At 42.6% G+C, this 21,854-nt stretch overlaps 1 protein-coding gene across 1 annotated transcript in view; it reads left to right on the top strand.

Moving 5' to 3' along the window:
* The first annotated feature begins 987 nt into the window (after positions 1–987).
* Positions 988–21,854, top strand: part of LOC126336241 (glypican-5-like) — a 728,632-nt gene continuing 707,765 nt past the window's right edge. Inside the window, exon 1 of the mRNA XM_049999730.1 lies at positions 988–1,436. Coding sequence (XP_049855687.1) covers positions 1,247–1,436 — 190 coding nt within the window. The 5' untranslated portion in view covers positions 988–1,246. The remainder of the gene's footprint in view (positions 1,437–21,854) is intronic.

The raw sequence follows: 21,854 nt of genomic DNA, 5'->3' as shown, positions 1-21,854 counted from the left end.
GCACAAGGGCATTTATGTATATTATGAATAGCAATGGCCCTACTACACTTCCCTGCGGCACACCTGAAATCACTCTTACTTCGGAAGTCTTCGCTCCATTGAGAATGACATGCTGCGTTCTGTTATCTAGGAACTCCTCAATCCAATCACACAATTGGTCTCATAGTTCATATGCTCTTACTTAGTTCATTAAACGACTGTGGGGAACTGTATCGAACGCATTGCGGAAGTCAAGAAACACGGCATCTACCTGTGAACCTGTGTCTATGGCCCTCTGAGTCTCGTGGACGAATAGCGCGAGCTGGGTTTCACACGACCGTCTTTTTCGAAACCCATGCCGATTCCTACAGAGTAGATTTCTAGTCTCCAGAAAAGTCATTATACTCGAACATAATACGTGTTCCAAAGTTCTACAACTGATCGACGTTATAGGTATAGCTCTATAGTTCTGCACATCTGTTCGGCGTCACTTCTTGAAAACAGGGATGACCTGTGCCCTTGCTTTGGAACGCTACGCTCTTCTAAAGACCTACGGTACACCGCTGCTAGAAAGAGGGCAAGTTCCTTCGCGTACTCTATGTAAAATCGAACTGGTGTCCCATCAGGTCCAGCGGCCTTTCCTCTTTTGAGCGATTTTAATTGTTTCTCTATCCCTCTGTCGTCTATTTCGATATCTACCATTTTCTCATGTGTGCGACAATCTAGAGAAGGAACTACAGTGCAGTCTTTAGAAGTGCCTAGAAGGTACTGGCCCGCAAACGTGTTCTAGTCGCAAGAACCAAGTTTTTGTTTCGGCGAGCACAAAGTAAGAAGAATAAAAACGTAAAGTCATCTGACACGTGCGAGCCTGGGCGGTCGCGGTCCAGACGGCAGGTGCAGCTCCCTCCCACCAGAGGCCAGCAGCGTCGCCCCGCCACCACCGCACCCTGCCACCCCACCACGCGGCGAGCGCGTGGGCGGACACACGACGCGAGCAGCGTGGTTCTCAGTAGACCCTCGGCCTCCGAGCGCGTCGCAGAGCTCTGGCGGAGGCAGCCTACGGCGTCAGCTGCCGCTACGCACGCACTGCGCTCGGAGGCTTCCGCGCCTTGAAACTAATGGCACGGCGTTGAGTGAACTGGCTCTTTTCGCTTTCAGAGTGCCGGCAGATACGATATCGAGTAGAGCAAATGAGCGCTTTACATCACCACTGCAACGCGGCTACGACACCTGTTTATTTCTGGTCTCCGTGACAACCGATCCGGGGATGGGGAAAGGCGCGTTGTGCTGTGGAAAGCTGTTGATCGTGCTATGCGTGTCCTTGCGAGGTGGTGTGCTCGGAGGAGCATTGTCGAGTGACAGGAGCGACCAAGATGAGCCCACAACTTGTGCCGGCGTGAGGTCCATCTTCGAAATGAAAAACATATCAGTGGAGGTGCCAGACGCACCGATAAGCGGTAAGTTCTTTACATCCTCTGGAAGTTGTTTACTTCTGTGTAGCAGTCGTGTGTTGCAATGCATATTTCTTCTCATAGTTGCTGCATCACAACAAATGACACAATAAAATATTTAGCTTTACTGGTCTCGGATATATTTAGAAACATTTTTTACGAGTACTAGTCCACATTTGAACCAATGACGTCATGAATTTAGGACTTCGAAAGCTATACGCGTGTCACCCATCGCTCCTACAATTCCAACAATTCCAGAGAAGTCTTTCGCAGTGAGGGTTCGATTCTGTATGATTTTTCCGGGTGTGTCACAACATCGTGGTGTAGTATAAAATTATCTGTCTTTCGGCTATTGCTGCAGGCATTCATCGATGGGGAGTTGAGAGTGCACAAAGGAAGATTAGAATTAAAGTCATGATATTATTAGTACATTTGGTCACCCTTTCAGCTGGTTTGTAGAGGGCTCCAAGTACAGATAACTGTTTTCTACTATCTCCTTGGGTTTGAAATTGCCAAGATTGGGAAGCGTAAAGAGCACGTCTTTTGTAATTACCGTACTTTAAACTAGCCATTCGTCATTAAGGGTTCAGAAAAGACTGTTGATGTGAGAAAATCAGTGTTTGCGCAACTATAGGATAATCAATTCTCTTAGTTTTTAGAATTACATGCAACCTTCGACTGTCGATGTAACAATGGTCAGCGATACAATCCGAACTTTGTCGTGCGCTACAGTTCACGATCAAAACAAGTAGCATATGATGATGCAGAAGAACGCCGCAAGACACAGTGGTGGAAAGGGTGGGAGGGAGGGGGGGGGGGTTACTCAGGTGCACTGTTGTAATACGTGAGAAACCCGAGAAATCAACTTCACTCTTACCGATAAATGTAGCACAGCGACTGTTGGAATCAACTCGCATTCGTGCTAAGTGGGGCTCGTATTCCCGTCCGAACAAACTCGGGTTTCTCGTTGTTTCGATAAATCCGTTTACGTCAATGCTTGGGGCGATTTTGTTTTCTAAGGACATGGAGGACCTCCTTAATTACGCTTGTTCTGTCTTAAATTGGCTCCGTCTCTAATGACTTCATTGCAAAAGGGCTGTTAATTCCTGTCACTCGTTTTCTGCCTTTCTCTCTCTCTCTCTCTCTCTCTCTCTCTCTCTCTCTCTCTCTCACACACACACACACACACACACACACACACACACACACATATAGTCTCTGTATTTGTTAGTCTCCTATTCCATCCATCTTATTCGCTCTCATTCTTCTCTTTGTGGATACACGATAACAGCTGTACGCGCTCGTTTGATTATGTGTGTGTGTGTGTGTGTGTGAGAGAGAGAGAGAGAGAGAGAGAGAGAGAGAGACGAGACGAGACGAGACGAGACGAGAAGTTTGTTCACTCTTTATTTGCAATTGTTTCGTACACATTTTGTAAACATACGGAGACAAAAAATTCAGAAAAAGGAGCAGCTAAGAGAGAAAGTGTTTTGGGGATGGTATCGACAGCTTTTGTTACAAGTACTCATAAGTGCTGTTTCAGCGATGTGCAAAGATGCCACGACTGAAGGAAACACGAAGTGAACGACGCGGATAGTCAGTATTACGGATGCAAATGCCTAAGTAACAGTACTTCGGCATGTTTAACAATCGGTGAGATAATCTTTCTCTATAGACCAAATTACGTTGTATCACTCTCAGTCTGGTATTTGACAAGAAGTATTGTATATTTAACAAGAAGTACTGTGAGCGTGAACTGTGCGGCTGGTCCCGGAGGAGGTTCGAGTCCACCCTCGGGCGTGGGTGTGTGTGTTTGCCCTTAGGATAATTTAGGAAAATTAGTGTGTTAGCTTAGCGACTGATGAGAGTTAGGTCCCTTAAGATTTCGTTCACATTTGAACATTTTTTGTGAGCGTGAAGTTTAAATAACACTTTGTTGTTGTGGTGGTCTTCAGTCCTGAGTCTGGTTTGATGCAGCTCTCCATGCTACTCTATCCTGTGCAAGCTGCTTCATCTCCCAGTACGTACTGCAGCCTACATCCTTCTGAATCTGCTTAGTGTATTCATCTCTTGGTCTCCCTCTACGATTTTTACCCTCCACTCTGCCCTCTAATACTAAATTGGTGATCCCTTGATGCCTCAGAACATGTCCTACCAACCGATCACTTCTTCTGGTCAAGTTGTGCCACAAACTTCTCTTCTCCCCAATCCTATTCAATACCTCATCATTACTTATGTGATCTACCCATCTAATCTTCAGCATTCTTCTGTAGCACCCCATTTCGAAAGCTTCTATTCTCTTCTTGTCCAAACTATTTAACGTCCATGTTTCACTTTCATACATGGCTGCACTCCATACAAATACTATCAGAAATGACTTCTTGACACTTAAATCTTTACTCGATGTTAACAAATTTCTCTTCTTCAGAAACACTTTCCTTGCCATTGCGTCTACATTTTATGTCATCCATGACCATCGTCAGTTATTTTGGTCACCAAATAGCAAAACTCCTTTACTACTTTAAGTGTCTCATTTCCTAATCTAATTCCTTCAAGATCACCCGAGTTAATACGACTACAGTCCATTATCTTCGTTTTGCTTTTGTTGATGTTCATCGTATATCCTCCTTTCAAGACACTGTCCATTTCAATGAACTGCTCTTCCAAGTCATTTGCTGTCTCTGACAGAATTACAATGTGATCGGCGAACCTTGAAGTTTTTATTTCATCTCCATGGATTTTAACTCCTACTCCAAATTATTCTTTTGTTTTCTTTAACGCTTGCTCAATGTACAGATTGAATAATATCGGTGAGAGGCTACAACCCTGTCTCACTCCCTTACCAACCACTGCTTCCCTTTCATGTCCCTCGAATGGTAGAAACATAGGTTTGCCTTTCCTTAACCTATTTCCTAAGATAAGTCGTAGGGTCATTCTTGTCTCGCGTGTTCCAACACTTTATACTTGCTTAAAAACTGTGAATGAATCGAAATAGTGAAATTTGAAGTTGCCGAGGTAGAATGAAATCACATCTGTTTAAGTACAAAGAGTTACGACGATTCGGCGGATTCTTAAAATTTATCCTAATAAGCCGGCCGTAGTGGCCGAGCGGTTCTAGGTGCTACAGTCGGGAACAGCGCGACCGCTACGGTCGCAGGTTCGAATCCTGCCTCGGGCATGGGTGTGTGTTATGTCCTTAGGTTAGTTAGGTTTAAGTAGTTTTAAGTTCTAGGGGACTGATGACCTTAGACGTTAAGTCTCATAGTGCTCAGAGCCATTTGAACAATTTTTTTATCCTAACAAAATTACAATAATTCTTCTTCATTTTTTCCTGGTCTTGTACTGTATCTCCATATGGTGGACCGTTAACCTGGGTTTGGCAATGTTAGTGGCAGACAATAGCCAGATGGCCTCCCGGCGCCTCCCTTCCCTTCGCCCCTTCGCCCAGCCGCTCCTCTGAGACTCAATTTGTATACCGTGTTGTGTACAATTTCATATACAAGAGTAAGGAGAGGTGGGCTACGGAAAGTTGCGCCAACTGTCGTCATAGGAAAACTGGACAGGAGCAGAAATGATTAGTGAACAAGTAACACAGAAAAAAACAGATGACTTGTATTCCACCAAACATACGAATACTCATTACAAAAGATGCAACAAGGAATGGAGTACAGCTATCAATGTCACAATGAAGAAGCACAAAAGAAGGTGTCGTAGCACAGTGACTTCAAACGCAAATGGGCTGGCGGTTGCCACTTGGCGTCCTGTACTTCGGCGACAGAAGGCGCTCGTGGTGTAGAGCCGCTTGGTGGGCGCACCCCGTTGGGTTCGCCTGATTCCGCGAGACTGCAATCCGTGTCGAACGGTAACTTGCAGTTTTGTTACCAACGCAACGATGCCTGGTGGGTGGTACCGATATGTGATAGCACATATCCCCTTCTGTTTCCATGTAATATTTTGTGTGTGAAAGTGTGAGAATGTTTTCGAAATGTTTGAGGAACTTGAAACTGAGGCAGGCTTACCATATTTTGTGGGTCCAACCCATGACACATTTCCAAAGTCACTTAGAGTCTTAAGAGCTTACTGAAACATTAAACTTTATTTCTTCAGTTGCATTTCTCACTATACATGACTTTTTTAAGGAATGATTTTTTGTGTTAATTACATGATAAAATTCGCAACAAGGAAGTTGTGAAGTAATTTTAACATTTAGCAGATGTTTAACTCTAGATACAGGAAGTTTATCTCTTTCTACAGACAAAATGTTGCCTATAATTAAAAAACTCTCCCAACCTGGCGGCCGCAAGCACAAACAGTGTAGATAACTGCAACATCAAATATCAGACTTTCGAAAACAGCTTGAAAATTACTTCCCTCTTATCTTTGACTGTATCTGGTACTTTCCCAGAACTTGAATCACAGCCAACACTTGGTTAAGAGGAATCCTATGTTTCGTTGCTTTTAAGTGGTCTTTAGTATCACTCTTACCTTTGTGTTCAAACAAAAATTCCCCACTACAAGATGTGCAATAAATTCGTTCACTGTTACTGTCAGTACGTAATTTGAAAAAATTGTATTCCTGCTCCAGGTTAGTATTACACAAAGACTTTCTTTTGCTCATTCCTAAACAGTCGGACGAAAAAATGATCAAAAACGTATAGACGAACTGCTTCACACACAAAAATATTACAAACATTTTGCCGCTCTTGCGTTGGCCTGCCGTGGCGGTGGAGCGGTTCTAGGAGCTACACTCTGGAACCGCGAGACCGCTACGGTCGCAGGTTCGAATCCTGCCTCGGACAGGGGTGTGTGATGTCCTTAGGTTAGTTAGGTTTAAGTAGTTCTAAGTTTAGAGAACTCATGACCTCAGAAGTTAAAACCCCATAGTGCTCAGAGCCATTTGAGCTATTTTCAGCTGTTGCGTTGCCAAAGGAGAAACAGTGAGCGAAAAGTTGTGGCAGTGTCGGAGGCATCGCCTTTCCACCGAGGTCAGCACTTGCTCCAAGATCCATGGCTATAAGAGAGAGTCTGATAATGCAATGTGCAACATAAAGTCCAACGCTTAAAAAAAACTCCGGAAGTCACAAAATTCTAAAACCCTAGACATCTTTACAACCCCGGGTATTAACCAGGACAGCACTCAAAAATTAAGACTGTCTGGGCTAGTCCCGGATGTATTGTAAGTGTAGAGGAGAAATGCGACAACCGTTCCGGTATTCACCTAGTCGGATGTGGGAAACCGCCTAAAAGGTACATCCTGGCTGGCTGAGACACGGGTCCCCGTTCTTAATTCCCCAGGCGGATTCCATCCGGGCCTTGCGTTGCGCCCCGAATCCAGGAAACGGCGTGATACGGCGCGCGGCTGTGTCCGTAACGGTCCAACAGTGATTTCATTGGCTAACTTTGCAGAGTAATACTCAAGACAGGAATTACTATGCTTTAAAACGTTTCTAATTACATGACTTGTTAAAATGTTATTAAAGGGAAAGTAAGCTTCATTTGAAAAAGAAATTTCAGTTTCTTAGGTTTCCTTTTAGTATGGACAACGTGTAGAGAAATATCTCCATGAGCTCCTGTTTGCGTATAAGGTCGACAGGGTTGGTTGTACCAGATTTGATGAACACCGGCAAACGGGTAAGCTTCCCTCTCTGTCACTGGAGCAGGAATTAATTTCGGCTGTAATGCGCCGGAACGGCGTCCCAGAACCTCCTAGAGAATTTTTTTGAACTCACAGGAACAAGTAGGCACTAGGGATTTAAATTAGTAGATGTGTATTAAATCGCAACGTAATTATAATTTAGCACTGTTCCTGGCACGAGTGAACTTGACAGTGCAACGAGATGCGATGGGCAAGAGCGTGGGGCGAGCAAAGGAGAGTCGGGGAATGTTTTTTTCTCTTTGTGTTGTATTGCTAGCAACTGTAGCGCCACACACCGATCACAAGTGTTGTTTATTTGTAGTAATGAAAATGAACTTAAATCAGTCGGATTGCATCAAAACTCAGTGGGTAGAAGACGAATGATGTTTAAAGCGTTTACTAAACATTTAACTCCGTGCCTCATGTCACAAACTGTTTCGTTTTTCCTAACGATTCGGGAAGTCGGAATTGTGAGTGATACCGATGGGTCAGGAATACCTTAATCGCCATTTTCCGCTAAATGCTTTAGTAATTAATACTGGACACACATTTATCGACTGTTTGTATGTTGCGGCCGGCAGCTGTTGAAAACATGACTTCAGAGTCACGAAGACTACTGACATGTGTCGATATGTATCGAGCAGAACTAGGGAGCCGCGGCTACGCGAACAGACACTAGCATGTGTTGATTATACTAAAACTCGTGGTTTTATTGTTTTCATTATAAGAAATTAACCTCTAAAAATCTGAACTTCAGACCAGTGTTTTATAAAGAATGATTTCTAATTGTGAGTTTTGTCACGAGTTTTCAAAAATTTAAACTTCTGAATTTTATGCCTGGTTGTGGGGTGGCGTTGGGGGGGGGGGGGGGAATTTTAGAAATTAAGCACTGCACTGCAGTCGCAGAGAACCAGTGAACCAGTACATTTGTCCATTGTGTGGATGTTTCCCAGAGCTATCTAACTTACAAATATTAGGTACAATATTGAAACTTCCTGGCAGATTAAAACTGTGTGCCCGACCGAGAGTCGAACTCGGGACCTTTGCCTTTCGCGGGCAAGTGCTCTAGACTCGAACTCGGGACCTTGCCCGCGAAAGGCAAAGGTCCCGAGTTCGAGTCTCGGTCGGGCACACAGTTTTAATCTGCCAGGAAGTTTCATATCAGCGCACACTCCGCTGCAGAGTGAAAATCTCATTCAGGTACAATATTAAGAGCCTGGTCAGTGGAGTTTCCTCCGTCGTTAGTACCCGGTGAGATTCATAACATAGCAAGAAGCAAAAACCTGTCACATTTTAGGAATGTGGATAAATACGTTTGGTTAACATCTGTGAAATAAATTTTGCTAAGTGGCATTACTGTTGTCGGTAAACCTGATTGGAAATTCAACACATAGCTGTTTGATTGTACGAAACAAAAGCAGTGTTCCAGAACCTGATTCGAATCTGGGCCCACGTCTTTCGCGGCCAGTGCTGTGCCAATAGTGCCTCTCGGGTATGTTCCATAGAGGACTCAAAGCGTGAACTGGTCACGGGGTATTCCTCCGTACTTGAGAATTCTGCACAATCTCTTCCACAGTCTCGATGCGAGCGAACGGGTACAGGGGAAGCTAAGCTTATCCATGGACTGACTGAGGCTGCGAAATGATTATTTTATTCCGTTCAGACCACTTGCTGCAATGATTGTATGCGACAACTCAAGCTTGTGTGTTGTGCAGAGATTTGTAGTTTTTTGTTGACAACAGTCTTCACGTGATAGTCGTCACAATTTTCAAAGAAGTGGACAAAGAAGAGACCTCAGTTTGGCTTTTTGAAGAAATGGACGCAAAAAAACAATGTATCGGGAGGATACTATTGCAGTATGATTCGTGACATTCTTACAATGAAGTATGTGCCAATTGGATGGATACAGAACCCCTTCAATGCATTTCTCTTTACGAAGAACCTATATGCGCCTGAGGAGGGTCATTTCAGAATCATGGTTGTAAAAATTGAAACAATATCTGAAGGACTGTGGGTTTCACTGTAAACGACATAATCATCGTTACGTTCTGGAGATAACATGGTAGTGAAATATGTGTAGAGACGAAGTAAAGAACTATCGAGAACGAATGCATACCTTTTCGTAGACAGGCAAAATGTATCATCATAAGTGGCTACTTGGAAAAGTGTAATATCATAATTGTTTCTTGCTACACAACGTAAGCAGACTGACTGCGACAACAGTTAAAACAGATCTAACAAAGGTTGACGCACCAATAAAGTGTTTTTTGCGTGATTACGTCAGCTGTTGCTAAAGGCAAAAGTCGGCTGGATGAATTTCGAAAATCATACAATGATTTCACGACCGGATGTTTCAGCTGCTGAGAATTTTTCCGAGTTGTATGGCCGTGGTCCAGACCACACCCACATTTCACGGTGTTTAGGCCGCTCTCCGACGTCCGACTCGTCAGTCTGCAAGACTCAGCACAACCAGGAGCACCTCCGAAGATGTCCAACGTAGCTTTGGACGAAACGTCAGGGATTGAAGAGTTCCATGGACCACGGCCATATAACCCGGAAAAATTCTAAACAATTTCGAAAATGTTCTCAGCACTTCGTATTCTGCAGATGTTGTCCTATTCGACATTCTATCGTTCCCTACACAAAAAAATGCATTTATGTGCTGTAAATATACCAAAATAAAGAGAAAAATAAACGAATGTTATGTAGAATTGGAAAGAAATTTATTTTTTGACTGAGTAAGAAATTCAGATTCTTGTAGGATCATATACATTAGGTCAATGAAGATTTTTTTTTTAGCATTAAATTTATGGTTTTGAATAAAATGTTATGTCCGATGTATTTTTACCAAACTAATTAACTCACCGTTGTTAAGATAGTAAGGCTTGGGGAAAGAATTGGCGTTGTTGAGTGAATAGAGACATTCATCGACACTGACTTCATGAACCACGAGAAAGAAAGGTGTGGATTTCGATCTGCACCTCCAAATTCTAAATCATGTGGTATAGATAACTGAAATTACCGAAAAAATTGGATGATATTCACAGAATGTGAAAGGAAGATGAGTTACGGTTCACCTCTACGAAAACATTGTCGGTGTGGCGTAAATAAAGTGGCCCGTATTACTCATTATACTTATTTTGTCCCGATTCGTCTTCCGAGAAGTAAAAAGTGACATACTGAGTTTAGCCATAGATGTTAGGGTATCGAGAGTCGTGTTCTTCCGCCCAGCAAAAAAAGTTCACGTCCGTGTACGTGACTAAAATATTTAGTAGTCATCATAGAAATGAAAACATTGGTTTTTTGAAAAGTAAAGGCTACGTGCGCCTTGTAACATACGGGTCTAATTATTCAGAAGTTTGCAGACTGCAGACAGCATGCCAGCACCAAAGTATATGCAAATAAATATGGGTGAATTAAGTGAATGCTATAGATTTGAAGATCTGCCAGACAACAGGTACGCACTCTATCGCCGTGGCTGTGTTTGGCAATTTGATGGCAGGCTTACGGTCTAGTGTCTGTGCTGAATGTTGTGGAGCAGTCAAATGTATACAACACGTCGAAAATCCCGTTTACGTGAAGCAGTGAAACCGAAGTTCGTTAAACCGTGTCCCTGCTATCTTTACTAGAAAGGCTGGTGAGAGTTTGCAAAAGTTCCTCGTCGACAAAGCGTCTTCCCAGGCAGATGCGCTAACAATACATTTTGCTCTTCATAAAACTTGTGAACTACAAGTGTACCACAATAGAGGAACAAAGCACGTTCCACGAAAAATATTTTGTAAAAAAAATTTAAAAAAAACCTGTCAAATCTTTGTGGGGTGATTTGTCTGAAGGATGTAGCAAGGCAGATTAGAGTAACATTTGACATGCACAGAAAACAAGGTGCCAGTTGAAAATGTGCATGCTCTCTCCCGATGTTTGAAGGATTTTCTATTGAAAAGGTTTTGCGACCTTCGGGCGTATACGATAGAAATATGTCAAGATCACACAACAGCTGATTGCATGGTCTACATACAAAATCCATCGGACAAATATCATCTAGCACTCTTCAATATTCTAAGATTTTAAAATTAAACACGGTACGTCATTTGCTGTATATGTTTATGAGATTCATTCGAGGGGCGTGTGAAATGTTTCTCGAATCTATTTTATTTCTTGCTTTTAGACAAATCATTTCACAAAACACTTAATAGTGATTTTCTTAACTTCCGAGTTTTGTTCAGAAAACATGAAGTTTTTTACACCTCATTTGCTTTCCTAGTCCCTTCTGCTCTCAAAATGCACTAAAGTTAGTACTCAGTTCGAAGGAAACTTCCTTGACAGTCAAATGGCATACGAATGCAACATTTTATGGGCAAAATTCCTAGACCTTGAAGAGACGAATTTTTCAATACTTTACTTACATAACCATCATGATGTGCTGGTGAAACATTTCAATTTTCCCTCAGATCACTAAGTTTTTCTTGATTCGCGCTGTTCTCTTTGATACCTGCCCGCATCTCGTGGTCGTGCGGTAGCGTTCTCGCTTCCCACGCCCGGGTTCCCGGGTTCGATTGCCGGCGGGGTCAGGGATTTTCTCTGCCTCGTGATGGCTGGGTGTTGTGTGGTGTCCTTAGGTTAGTTAGGATTAAGTAGTTCTATGTTCTAGGGGACTGATGACCATACCTGTTAAGTCCAATAGTGTTCAGAGCCATTTGAACCGTCTTTGATACCTCATTTATCCACTTCCCACTTTTCGTTTACCGACGGAAGTTCTCACATGTATTTTCCTCTAATCACTAAATACATTTCTCTCGATTATTCTGATTACTTTCAAACAAATAACCAGATTTTGCAAAACTAGATCTGATTCTGGTCAACTTGACAACCCATTTGTCAGTTTCCAGTGGCTATGAAGATTCATACAAAAAAATCTATTGTGTAATTTGAAGGAAGTCATGCCAAATGTCTTAAAATATTTGCTAGTTCCACTACTGCAACCCTTGAAAGGAACACCACGTGTGTAGATCTGAAGTAGATACCTCACAATAAGTTTACTCAGGTGTCTAGCGGCACACTCTACCGATTTAAAGTCGAACTCTAAACGAGTGTCAACAAGTTCTGAGCCATTTCTGACCAGTTTTGGAAATTATTCATTCCATTAAATTTTGTATTTAGTGTATCGCATATTGTATCAAACCTCCAGCAGGATTTCGATAAAGTGAGCACATAATTAACTTAGTATCGTTCGATGGCCAGCTGAAACCTCTCTATCCGATGAGGTTTATTTTAGTGCTGTTTCCACAATAAATTTCATTTCCTATACTTACCAGTATTTACAGTACAAGTTGCTTTTCACCGCTGTTTCTAACTACGTAGCAGATGAATTGGTAAATAAAGCATTATTCTTTGTTGCAAAGGCAAATGAAGGTTATTAACTGTGGCACTAAATTGTACGATGAACACCCTGGCATCCGCTACATTTGTTTTACAATTTTATTTTTTTATACCACAAAGACAAAAATATTCTCCAGAGCAGTTTGAAGAAGACTTTTAATCCCGCTTTAGTCGAGAGCGAGATCAGTACTTCAAGCGCTGCTTCACTTTACTTGCTGCCAGATATTGTGAAAGTGAGAACAAAGGTTAGCGACAACTAATAAAAAAAAGTGTGCTGTCGGATGAACATGTACGACAAGCACAGAGCATTTCTCACGCTATAATAGGAGTCTGAGTGTCGTGCAAAGTAGTTGGTAGATTCATTATTCGACAGCCTAACATAAGACCATGCAAGATCGCTATTATTTTACTGACAGTATTTGGTTTATCTGTACAAAGAATAAAACCTGTTGCATTCAATTGTTTGTAGATATTTTCAAATGTGCGGCGCGTTGGATGACGTCTGTCCAGGTACCTTTCTGAATACAACCTGCAGACTGCAGCTGCATTTTGTCTACACTCGCCATAGATGAGTATCATCTCTGCCTTTTCAGAGTTAGAATAAACCATATTCACAGTTCTTACGACACTGTACACACTGTTGTACTTGCGACCTTCTCACATTCCTACTGTGCGTACTTCTGGTCTTATTTTTGTTCAGTACACTATCACAGACGTCCGGCAACAGTACTGCAGTTGCTCTGAGTACAGGGACTAATTCAGCAAGCGCTACAGGCACGCACGGAGACAGCGAAACTTGTAAACATCGTAGTCTAAAGATGGTCACTGCTGAGTGAAACTGGTAACCCGAGGACCAAAAGTTTTGTGATCATTGGTGGGAATAAAAGAAATTCATTCTACACTTCCTGTATCACTGTTTCCATCCGCGACCATGTCGTAATTTGTATACATTTCTTCTCGCGACATAGGACGTTGTGGTACTTACCCATAAATTGCGCATGAATCTCGATTCGCTTACTTATCAGCAATTGTAGTAGCACTTACTAACAAATAAATTTGTGGTCGGAGGAGAAATAGATAAAATGTTAATGTTCCACAGCGTAATTTTGTAGGTGACGTTATGATTCCGGTTTTGATGTTGGCGACAGGTGCATTAGGACCTACACTATGATATTGTTCCTCTACGATGCCTGGGAACCTCATTAGTTCACACTCGCGATCCGACTAAATTCCGCGCGTCGCGGATGTTGTCTGCTCGTCTTTCATAAGCAGTGTGACGGTAGTATAGCTGTACCGATTCTGGGACACCATATATTTTTGTTTTATTTCACCCCCCTCACTCATTGTTCCCAGTCTTGCCCCACTTGTCCGATGTAGTCTAATGCCCGTTCTGTAAAATAGTGGGAAAATAAAGAAAATTGTGAGATATTCAAAGTAGAGTTTACCCCCAAACCTATGATATCACTGTGGAAGCAGGGTATTTGTTCGAAATGTACATTGGCTGGAAATTTATAAATCGAAAATGAGCAGTTGTTATATTGGTTGAAAATCTAAGATGATGGTCCTGAAGATACTGCTATTGACACCAGAAATACTAAAAAAAGTAGGATGATATTTCTGTTCAGCAAAAGTGACACAAAGCAGACTTCAGAGTACTTGATGGCTCAACACAAAAGTTTTGTCTCAAGAACAGATAGTGTTGAGGATCAGTGGGCAAAGTTGAAAACCATCGTACAAGTGCGTTAGATGAGTATGTGCCAAGCAAGATCGTTAGAGATGGAAAAGAGCCACCGTGGTACAACAACCGAGTTAGAAAACTGCTGCGGAAGCAAAGGGAACTTCACAGCAAACATAAACATAGCCAAAGCCTTGCAGACAAACAAAAATTACGCGAAGCGAAATGTAGTGTGAGGAGGGCTATGCGAGAGGCGTTCAATGAATTCGAAAGTAAAGTTCTATGCACTGACTTGACAGAAAATCCTAAGAAATTTTGGTCCTATGTCAAAGCGGTAGGTGGATCAAAACAAAATGTCCAGACACTCTGTGACCAAAATGGTACTGAAACAGAGGATGACAGACTAAAGGCCGAAATACTAAATGTCTTCTTCCAAAGCTGTTTCACAGAGGAAGAATACACTGTAGTTCCTTCTCTAGATTGTCGCACAGATGACAAAATGGTAGATATAGAAATAGACGACAGAAGGATAAAGAAACAATTAAAATCGCTCAAAAGAGGAAAGGCCGCTGGACCTGATGGGATACCAGTTCGATTTTACACAGAGTACGCGAAGGAACTTGCCCCCCTTCTTGCAGCGGTGTACCGTAGGTCTCTAGAAGAGCGAAGCGTTCCAAAGGATTGGAAAAGGGCACAGGTCATCCCCGTTTTCAAGAAGGGACGTCGAACAGATGTGCAGAACTATAGATCTATATCTCTAACGTCGATCAGTTGTAGAATTTTGGAACACGTATTATGTTCGAGTATAATGACTTTTCTGGAGACTAGAAATCTACTCTGCAGGAATCAGCATGGGTTTCGAGAAAGACGCTCGTGTGAAACTCAGCTCGCGCTATTCGTCCGCGAGACTGAGAGGGCCATAGACACGGATTCACAAGTAGATGCCGTGTTTCTTGACTTCCGCAAGGCGTTTGACACGGTTCCTCACAGTCGTTTAATGAACAAAGTAAGAGCATACAGACTATCAGACGAATTGTGTGATTGGATTGAGGAGTTCCTAGATAACAGAACGCAGCATGTTATTCTCAATGGAGAGAAGTCTTCCGAAGTAAGAGTGATTTCAGGTGTGCCGCAGGGGAGTGTCTTAGGACCGTTGCTATTTACAATATACATAAATGACTTGGTGGATGACATCGGAAGTTCACTGAGGCTTTTTGCGGATGATGCTGAGGTGTATCGAGAGGTTGTAACAATGGAAAATTGTACTGAAATGCAGGAGGATCTGCAGCGAATTGACGCATGGTGCACGGAATGGCAATTGAATCTCAATGTAGACAAGTGTAATGTGCTGCGAATACATAGAAAGATAGATCCCTTATCATTTAGCTACAAAATAGGAGGTCAGCAACTGCAAGCAGTTAAATCCATAAATTATCTGGGAGTACGCATTAGGAGTGATTTAAAATGGAATGATCATATAAAGTTGATCGTCGGTAAAGCAGATCCCAGACTGAGATTCATTGGAAAAATCCTGAGGAAATGCAATCCGAAAACAAAGGAAGTAGCTTACAGTACGCTTGTTCGCCCACTGCTTGAATACTGCTCAACAGTGTGGGATCCGTACCAGATAGGGTTGACAGAAGAGATAGAGAAGATCCAACGGAGAGCAGCGCGCTTCGTTACAGGATCATTTAGTAATCACGAAAGCGTTACGGAGATGATAGATAAACTCCAGTGGAAGACTCTGCAGGAGAGGCGCTCAGTAGCTCGGTACGGGCTTCTGTTAAAGTTTTGAGAACATACCTTCACTGAAGAGTCAAGCGGTATATTGCTCTCTTCTACGTATATCTCGCGAAGAGACCATGAGGATAAAATCAGAGAGATTAGAGCCCACACAGAAGCATACCGACAACCCTTCTTTCCACGAACAATACGAGGCTGGAATAGAAGGGAGAACCGATAGAGGTACTCAGGGTGCCCTCCGCCACACACCGTCTGGTGGCTTGCGGAGTATGGATGTAGATGTAGATGTAGATGCAGTATGGGGATCCAAGATTCTTGTCCTACAGGTACTTGCATAGGCCCATGACATCAGAATCCAAGATAACAGGCTAGCAATACTGTAACAGCCCTATGACTGTAGAATCCAAGATGGTGGACGTGTTGGATGGTGGGACCTCCTGCATGGTTGCCAGGTCACTTATTCGAAGTACAGAAACGAAAACGGCAATCGAATATGGCCACTGGTTTTTGCCTCTGCGCTGCGGTGTCAGAATCTACGATGGCAGGTCCATGGATATGAGCCAAGTCTGCATTGTTGTCAGAGTTCTCAGCTCACAGCGTCACTTGTGCCACATATAGAATCGAGTACTAACGTTAAAATGGAGGGCAAATTTATGTTCACATGTCCTAAGATTAAAAAAAGTTGATACATTTAATAGATTCTCATACCTCAAGATTATAATAACCGGAAGTCCACTGATTATCAAAACTAGAGCACCTGTCATAAGTTTAGAACTGTATAACTGACAGGTGCAACAACCATGTTTGTCAAATAATTGCCACTCCTGTGTGATGGATGGGAATGGTGGAGGTGTACGCTTCAGTTTTATTTGTATAAACAAACTGCACTGAATTAGTTTCGAAACTCCATCCACCCCGTGTAGCATCAGTCAGTATTTATTCCACATCTGATGGGACCAATGGCTTCGTAGCTGTCTGCTAGCTACGAACTCAGGTTGGTTACAGTGCACACCTGACATCATACTAGAGCAGTGCTGTATTCATAACTAAATTTGGGCAACGAATGACGGTGCCAGCGACTAACCCATAGACAGGCATCCACGGAACTTCAGTCATCCATCTCAGAACTTTGATCAGCACATGTCGGAGCTCGTAAGATGTCTGTGTTACTGTGCCACGTTATCAGTTATGAATGCAGGCATTTGTTTGTCACATGTTGTACACTATCGGTAGCACACCACTACCACAGGCAGCTACATGATTTCTCAGTTAGCCCTATCCTACATTCAGAACTGTGTGGCGTCCTATTTTGCTATGCAACCATTGTGAACCATACACTGTGCCTTCTCAGCTACTACTACGACAGCAGCACATGCTCAGTGTTCCTGTCTCCACCTACATTCACCCAGCACAATACCATCACGGTTTCAATAACAGGTGTGTGAGGACCTGTAGTACATTCCAGTATATGAACACATACATATACGTTTCTAAAGTCTTAGTAACGTCTTAATTTTAGAACTGAACAGGAGTGCACTATGTCGATGGTCATCCAGAGTGAACACTGAGACAGGAGCTGAGACCATTGTGGTCACTGTGCTAGACCAAACTACTGCTATATAGTCCATTACGCAGTAAAGGAATACATGAAACTATTTTTAAGCCCGAACTTCACTCAGCATTAAGAAGAAGACGCTGTATGCCAGGAACTCTTCAATATGATCATAAATCTGGAGTGGTATTCCATACCCTGCTCACGTAATGAGTTCCCAGACGTGTATTGCACACTGACTAGAATTCGGGGAAAACAGTACCTTCAAGGCCTTGTCAATAAACAGTGATCTGCTGAATTTCGCATGATCGTTGTTTATGCATTGCATGCTGATATTCTAACCTCCCTGCATGCTGATAGCTCATAGTACATGAAATTAAGAAGTGTCCAAAATTTCACCCCCAACAGATACAGATCTACACATGTAGGCATCAGCTCAATAACAGTTCTTGAAAATGAGGGATGAGAGCTTAATAGTCGTTCTCACATCGCTCCATTTGTGAGTGGAATAGGAAAGGAAACGACTAACATTGATAAAGATAGGTGCCATAACGCACTGTATGAAGGCTCGTAGAGTAAAGTATGTGTACTGACTCGATTTTAAAATGTGAAAATTTAGTGATAAACCTAAGACCACAGCTTAGAGTATTTTAAGAAGACAAATAAGTCTAACGTCGAAATGTCAAGAGCAAAGCGGATTCATTTGTAGAGAAATGTTGAAACATGCACTCGGTCAACCAAGATGAGAAAATGTTGTAAATCGCGTCGTTCATGCTTTCATCGTTACACATGACTGGAATAGAGAAAGTGATTGCATATTGCACTGATGAAAGGGGTGGTACACTCGATAGCTTTAAGTGTGTTGTTATAGGATTGTCATCAGATCGAAAGTTCAGTATAGTGTTAATTTTTGAAAACCCAGGATTTGCGGAGATGAAAGTAATGCAGCCAGACTATGACTGATAGCGATCATGTCAGAATTCTGCATAAGTAAATGCAGTGTTCAACTCTCAACTTCTGAAAGTGTTACTGGATTGCCATACACTATGTATGAGGACTACCCAAAAATGGCAAAAATATATATCAACATCAAGAGTACCACACAGTGAACTCATTGTCAGGAATTCACATTCAGAAAACTCAAGTAAGACAGCAAAGCCATCCAGCATGTGATATCCTTATGCGTATAGATTTTATCAAACTGTCTGGTGAAGTCTTATAGAGCTCACCCATCAGAACGTTACACAACAAGTCTTTACTATGAGTTTTGAGCATATTGTTCACTCTGTACATATTATTTTCAGTAACACTGGGCAATTTGTTACAATTTCATCGTGATACGGGGCAATTTCTTACAGTGTTCGCAGTAATATGCAACATGCGTGCAGCTATTTATTAAAGTTTCACTGTAATTGGCGCAGTGCGTTACTATTTTTACTGTAACATAGGGTATTTTCTTACAACTTCACTATAACATGGTAGTTTCGTACTGTAAGTGCTCTCTGTCAACTAGCTTCATCTACACAGTGAGGAAAATCGTCTGACACCTATAGAATGCGTTTAAGTGCATAACTAATGGACCACTGTATTACTCCGCTGTTGACTGTAATTTAACATATGAACCTGCGGAGTAAGGAATGGCATTAAATCATCAACATGTGTGCATACTCCTTTCGTGAGCACACATTGTATTCAACAGTAAACGTTTTCTTCTGAATATGTTTCTCTCAACCAAGACAAATATTAGTTTACCAGTTCACAAAGTACATGTTTCAGCCCCTTTACACGTATTAAGAGCATGTCCAATGAATGCAACACATAATCGTGACGCTGCGCTGTGTGCAAAAAAGATGGACTATCATGTTATTAAACATTTAACCCTACTTTCAGGAACTGTCGTTGAGCTGATACATACAACTATAGGCCTATACTAATAATTCTAGTTGGCTGGAATTTTCGAATATGTGTACTTTTTTCTGAAACCTCTTCAGATTGGTTGGACGCGACCCGCCACAAATTCTGTCCTTTGCCAACCACTTCGTTCCAGAGTAGCAATTACACGTTACGTCACCAATCATTTGTTGGATGTAATCGAATGTCTGTCTTCATCTACAGTTTTTACTCTCTTCAGCTCCCTCTATTACCTTGTGAGTGTATTCTGTACGTTCCTTTCTTCGTAGATTCTGTGGATAACCTCCTCGTTCTTTATCCCTCTGTCTAGTTTACAACAATCTTCTGCAGCACCGCAGACACTGCGGTACTCTCCTGTTCCGGATTTCCCACAGTCCGTGAATCACTAACATACAGTGCTGTGCTCCAAACGTAAGTTGTAGAAATGACGTCTCCAAATTAAGATCTAAGTAAATTCTTCCAATCCATATGTGGCATACAGCAAACGAGTACTGAACAGTATTGGTTAAAAGCAGTCCTGGTTGCACTTTTAGTTTTATATTTTTCAACGACGCGTTTCGCCTTTTTTTTAGACATCTTCAGGTTATCTTTTTTAGATGGACGCGAGATGGACGCGTCCATCTAAAAAATATAACCTGAAGATGTTTAATAACGCGTTATGCAGATCTTGGTGCCTCTCGCGTCCATCTAAAAAAGATAACCTGAAGATGTCTAAAAAAAGGCGAAACGTGTCGTTGAAAAATATAAAACTAAAAGTGCAACCAAGACTGTTTTTAACCAATAAGATCTACGTTATATGCTGCCGGAAAAACACCCTGCAAGAACGGGACCAAAGACGACTGAAGAGAATCGTTCAGGGTGACAGAAGTGCAACCCTTCCGCAAATTTCTGCAGGCTTCAATGCCGGGCCATAAACTAGTGTCAGTGTGTAAACCATTCCACGAAACATCATCGATATGAGCTTTCGGAGCCGAAGGCCCACTCATGTATCCTTATGAATGACGACCCCAAGCTTTACCCTTGCCTACATCCTTCAACACCAATATTGGGCAGTTGATGATTGGCTACATGCTGCCTGGTCGGACGAGTCTCGTCTGAAATTGTATCGAGCGGATGGACGTACACAGGTATGGAAATAACCTCATGAATCCATGGATCCTGCATGTCAGCAAAGGACTGTTCACGCTAGTGGAATCTCTGTAATAGTATGGGGCGTATGCAACTTGAGATGAAAGGAATATGTGGAAAACACTGATAAGGAGAATGGGCAGGATGATACGACACCTGTTAAGACAGGAGGGAATGACTTCCATGGTACTAGAGGGAGCTGTAGAGGAAGACAGAGATTGGAATAAGTCAAGCAAATAACTGAGGACGTAGGTTGCAAGTGCTACTCTGAGATGAAGAGGTTAGCATAGGAAAGGAATTCGTGGCCAGCCGCATCAAACCAGTCAGAAAACTGATGAAAAAAAAAAAAAAAAAGAGAGAGAAAAGGCCCGTGGATGTTGCAGCAATCTTCCGTGGCGGTAGGGTAGCCACCGTCTGTTGTTTCGTATTATGTGTGCTCACAGGTTGTGTGGTGCCAGAGACTGATGTTGTCCCCTATATTGTCCATGACCGCCGTGGCTGTCTCCCGAGTAGATATTTGTCGCCTGGTTCTCCATATGAGGTCTGATCCTCTTAATTACGCCTCCAGTCGTCTGAGGTTCATTATTGGAGAAGGGGGCTTTTTTCCTGTTTTTGCAGTAGTTCCAGAGCCGGATTCCACGGCGTACTATGCTGGTATTCTTTTTTCCCGTTGATCAGGTTTCATTTCAATAGATTCTATGATGACACTATATCAGAAAGTGAGGTTTCGAGCCAGGGTAATGGTTTTCTCATAATTCATGGCGTGTTCAAGTTCCAGAAACGTTCTGCTATTGTCGATTTAGTGGCCTCTCGCAGCCTGGTAAGTCTCTGGTGTACGTTACATCTTATGTCTACTGTTCTGGTGGTTTGACCAATGTGAGGCCTTCCAATGTCGCAAGGTATACGGTAAATGTCATGTTTCCTTAACGCCAGGTCACCCTTGACCGATCCAAGGATGATGTAGTTTTAATCAAGACCCACCTTTACTAGACAGTACATATTGTTTGAAAGTATTACAAAAAATGGTTCAACTGACTAAGCACTGTGGGACTTAACATCTGTTATCAGTCCCCTAGACTTAGAACTACTTAAACCTAACTAACCTAAGGACAACACACACATCCGTACCCGAGGGAGGATTCTAACTTGCGACCGTAGCAGCAGCGCTGTTCCGGAATGAAACGCCTAGAACCGCTCGGCCACAGCGGCCGGCAAAGTCTTACAGCATGTGTGTATGTAGGTTTGTATGTATGTATGTATGTATTGAACTGGGGACATGGAAACGAGGCTTCGCTCTCTCCGGAGCCCTTAGTGGTACACAACCCCACAACAGGCTACAACAATCCACTCACCCCACCGCTGCCCCATACCGAACCTAGGGTTATTGTGCGCTTCGGCCCCCAG

Source organism: Schistocerca gregaria, chromosome 2 (assembly GCF_023897955.1).
Source record: "Schistocerca gregaria isolate iqSchGreg1 chromosome 2, iqSchGreg1.2, whole genome shotgun sequence".
Taxonomy (NCBI): Eukaryota; Metazoa; Arthropoda; class Insecta; order Orthoptera; family Acrididae; genus Schistocerca; species Schistocerca gregaria.
Note: the sequence above shows the minus strand (reverse complement) of the source record. Positions and strands in the feature narration are given on the sequence as shown.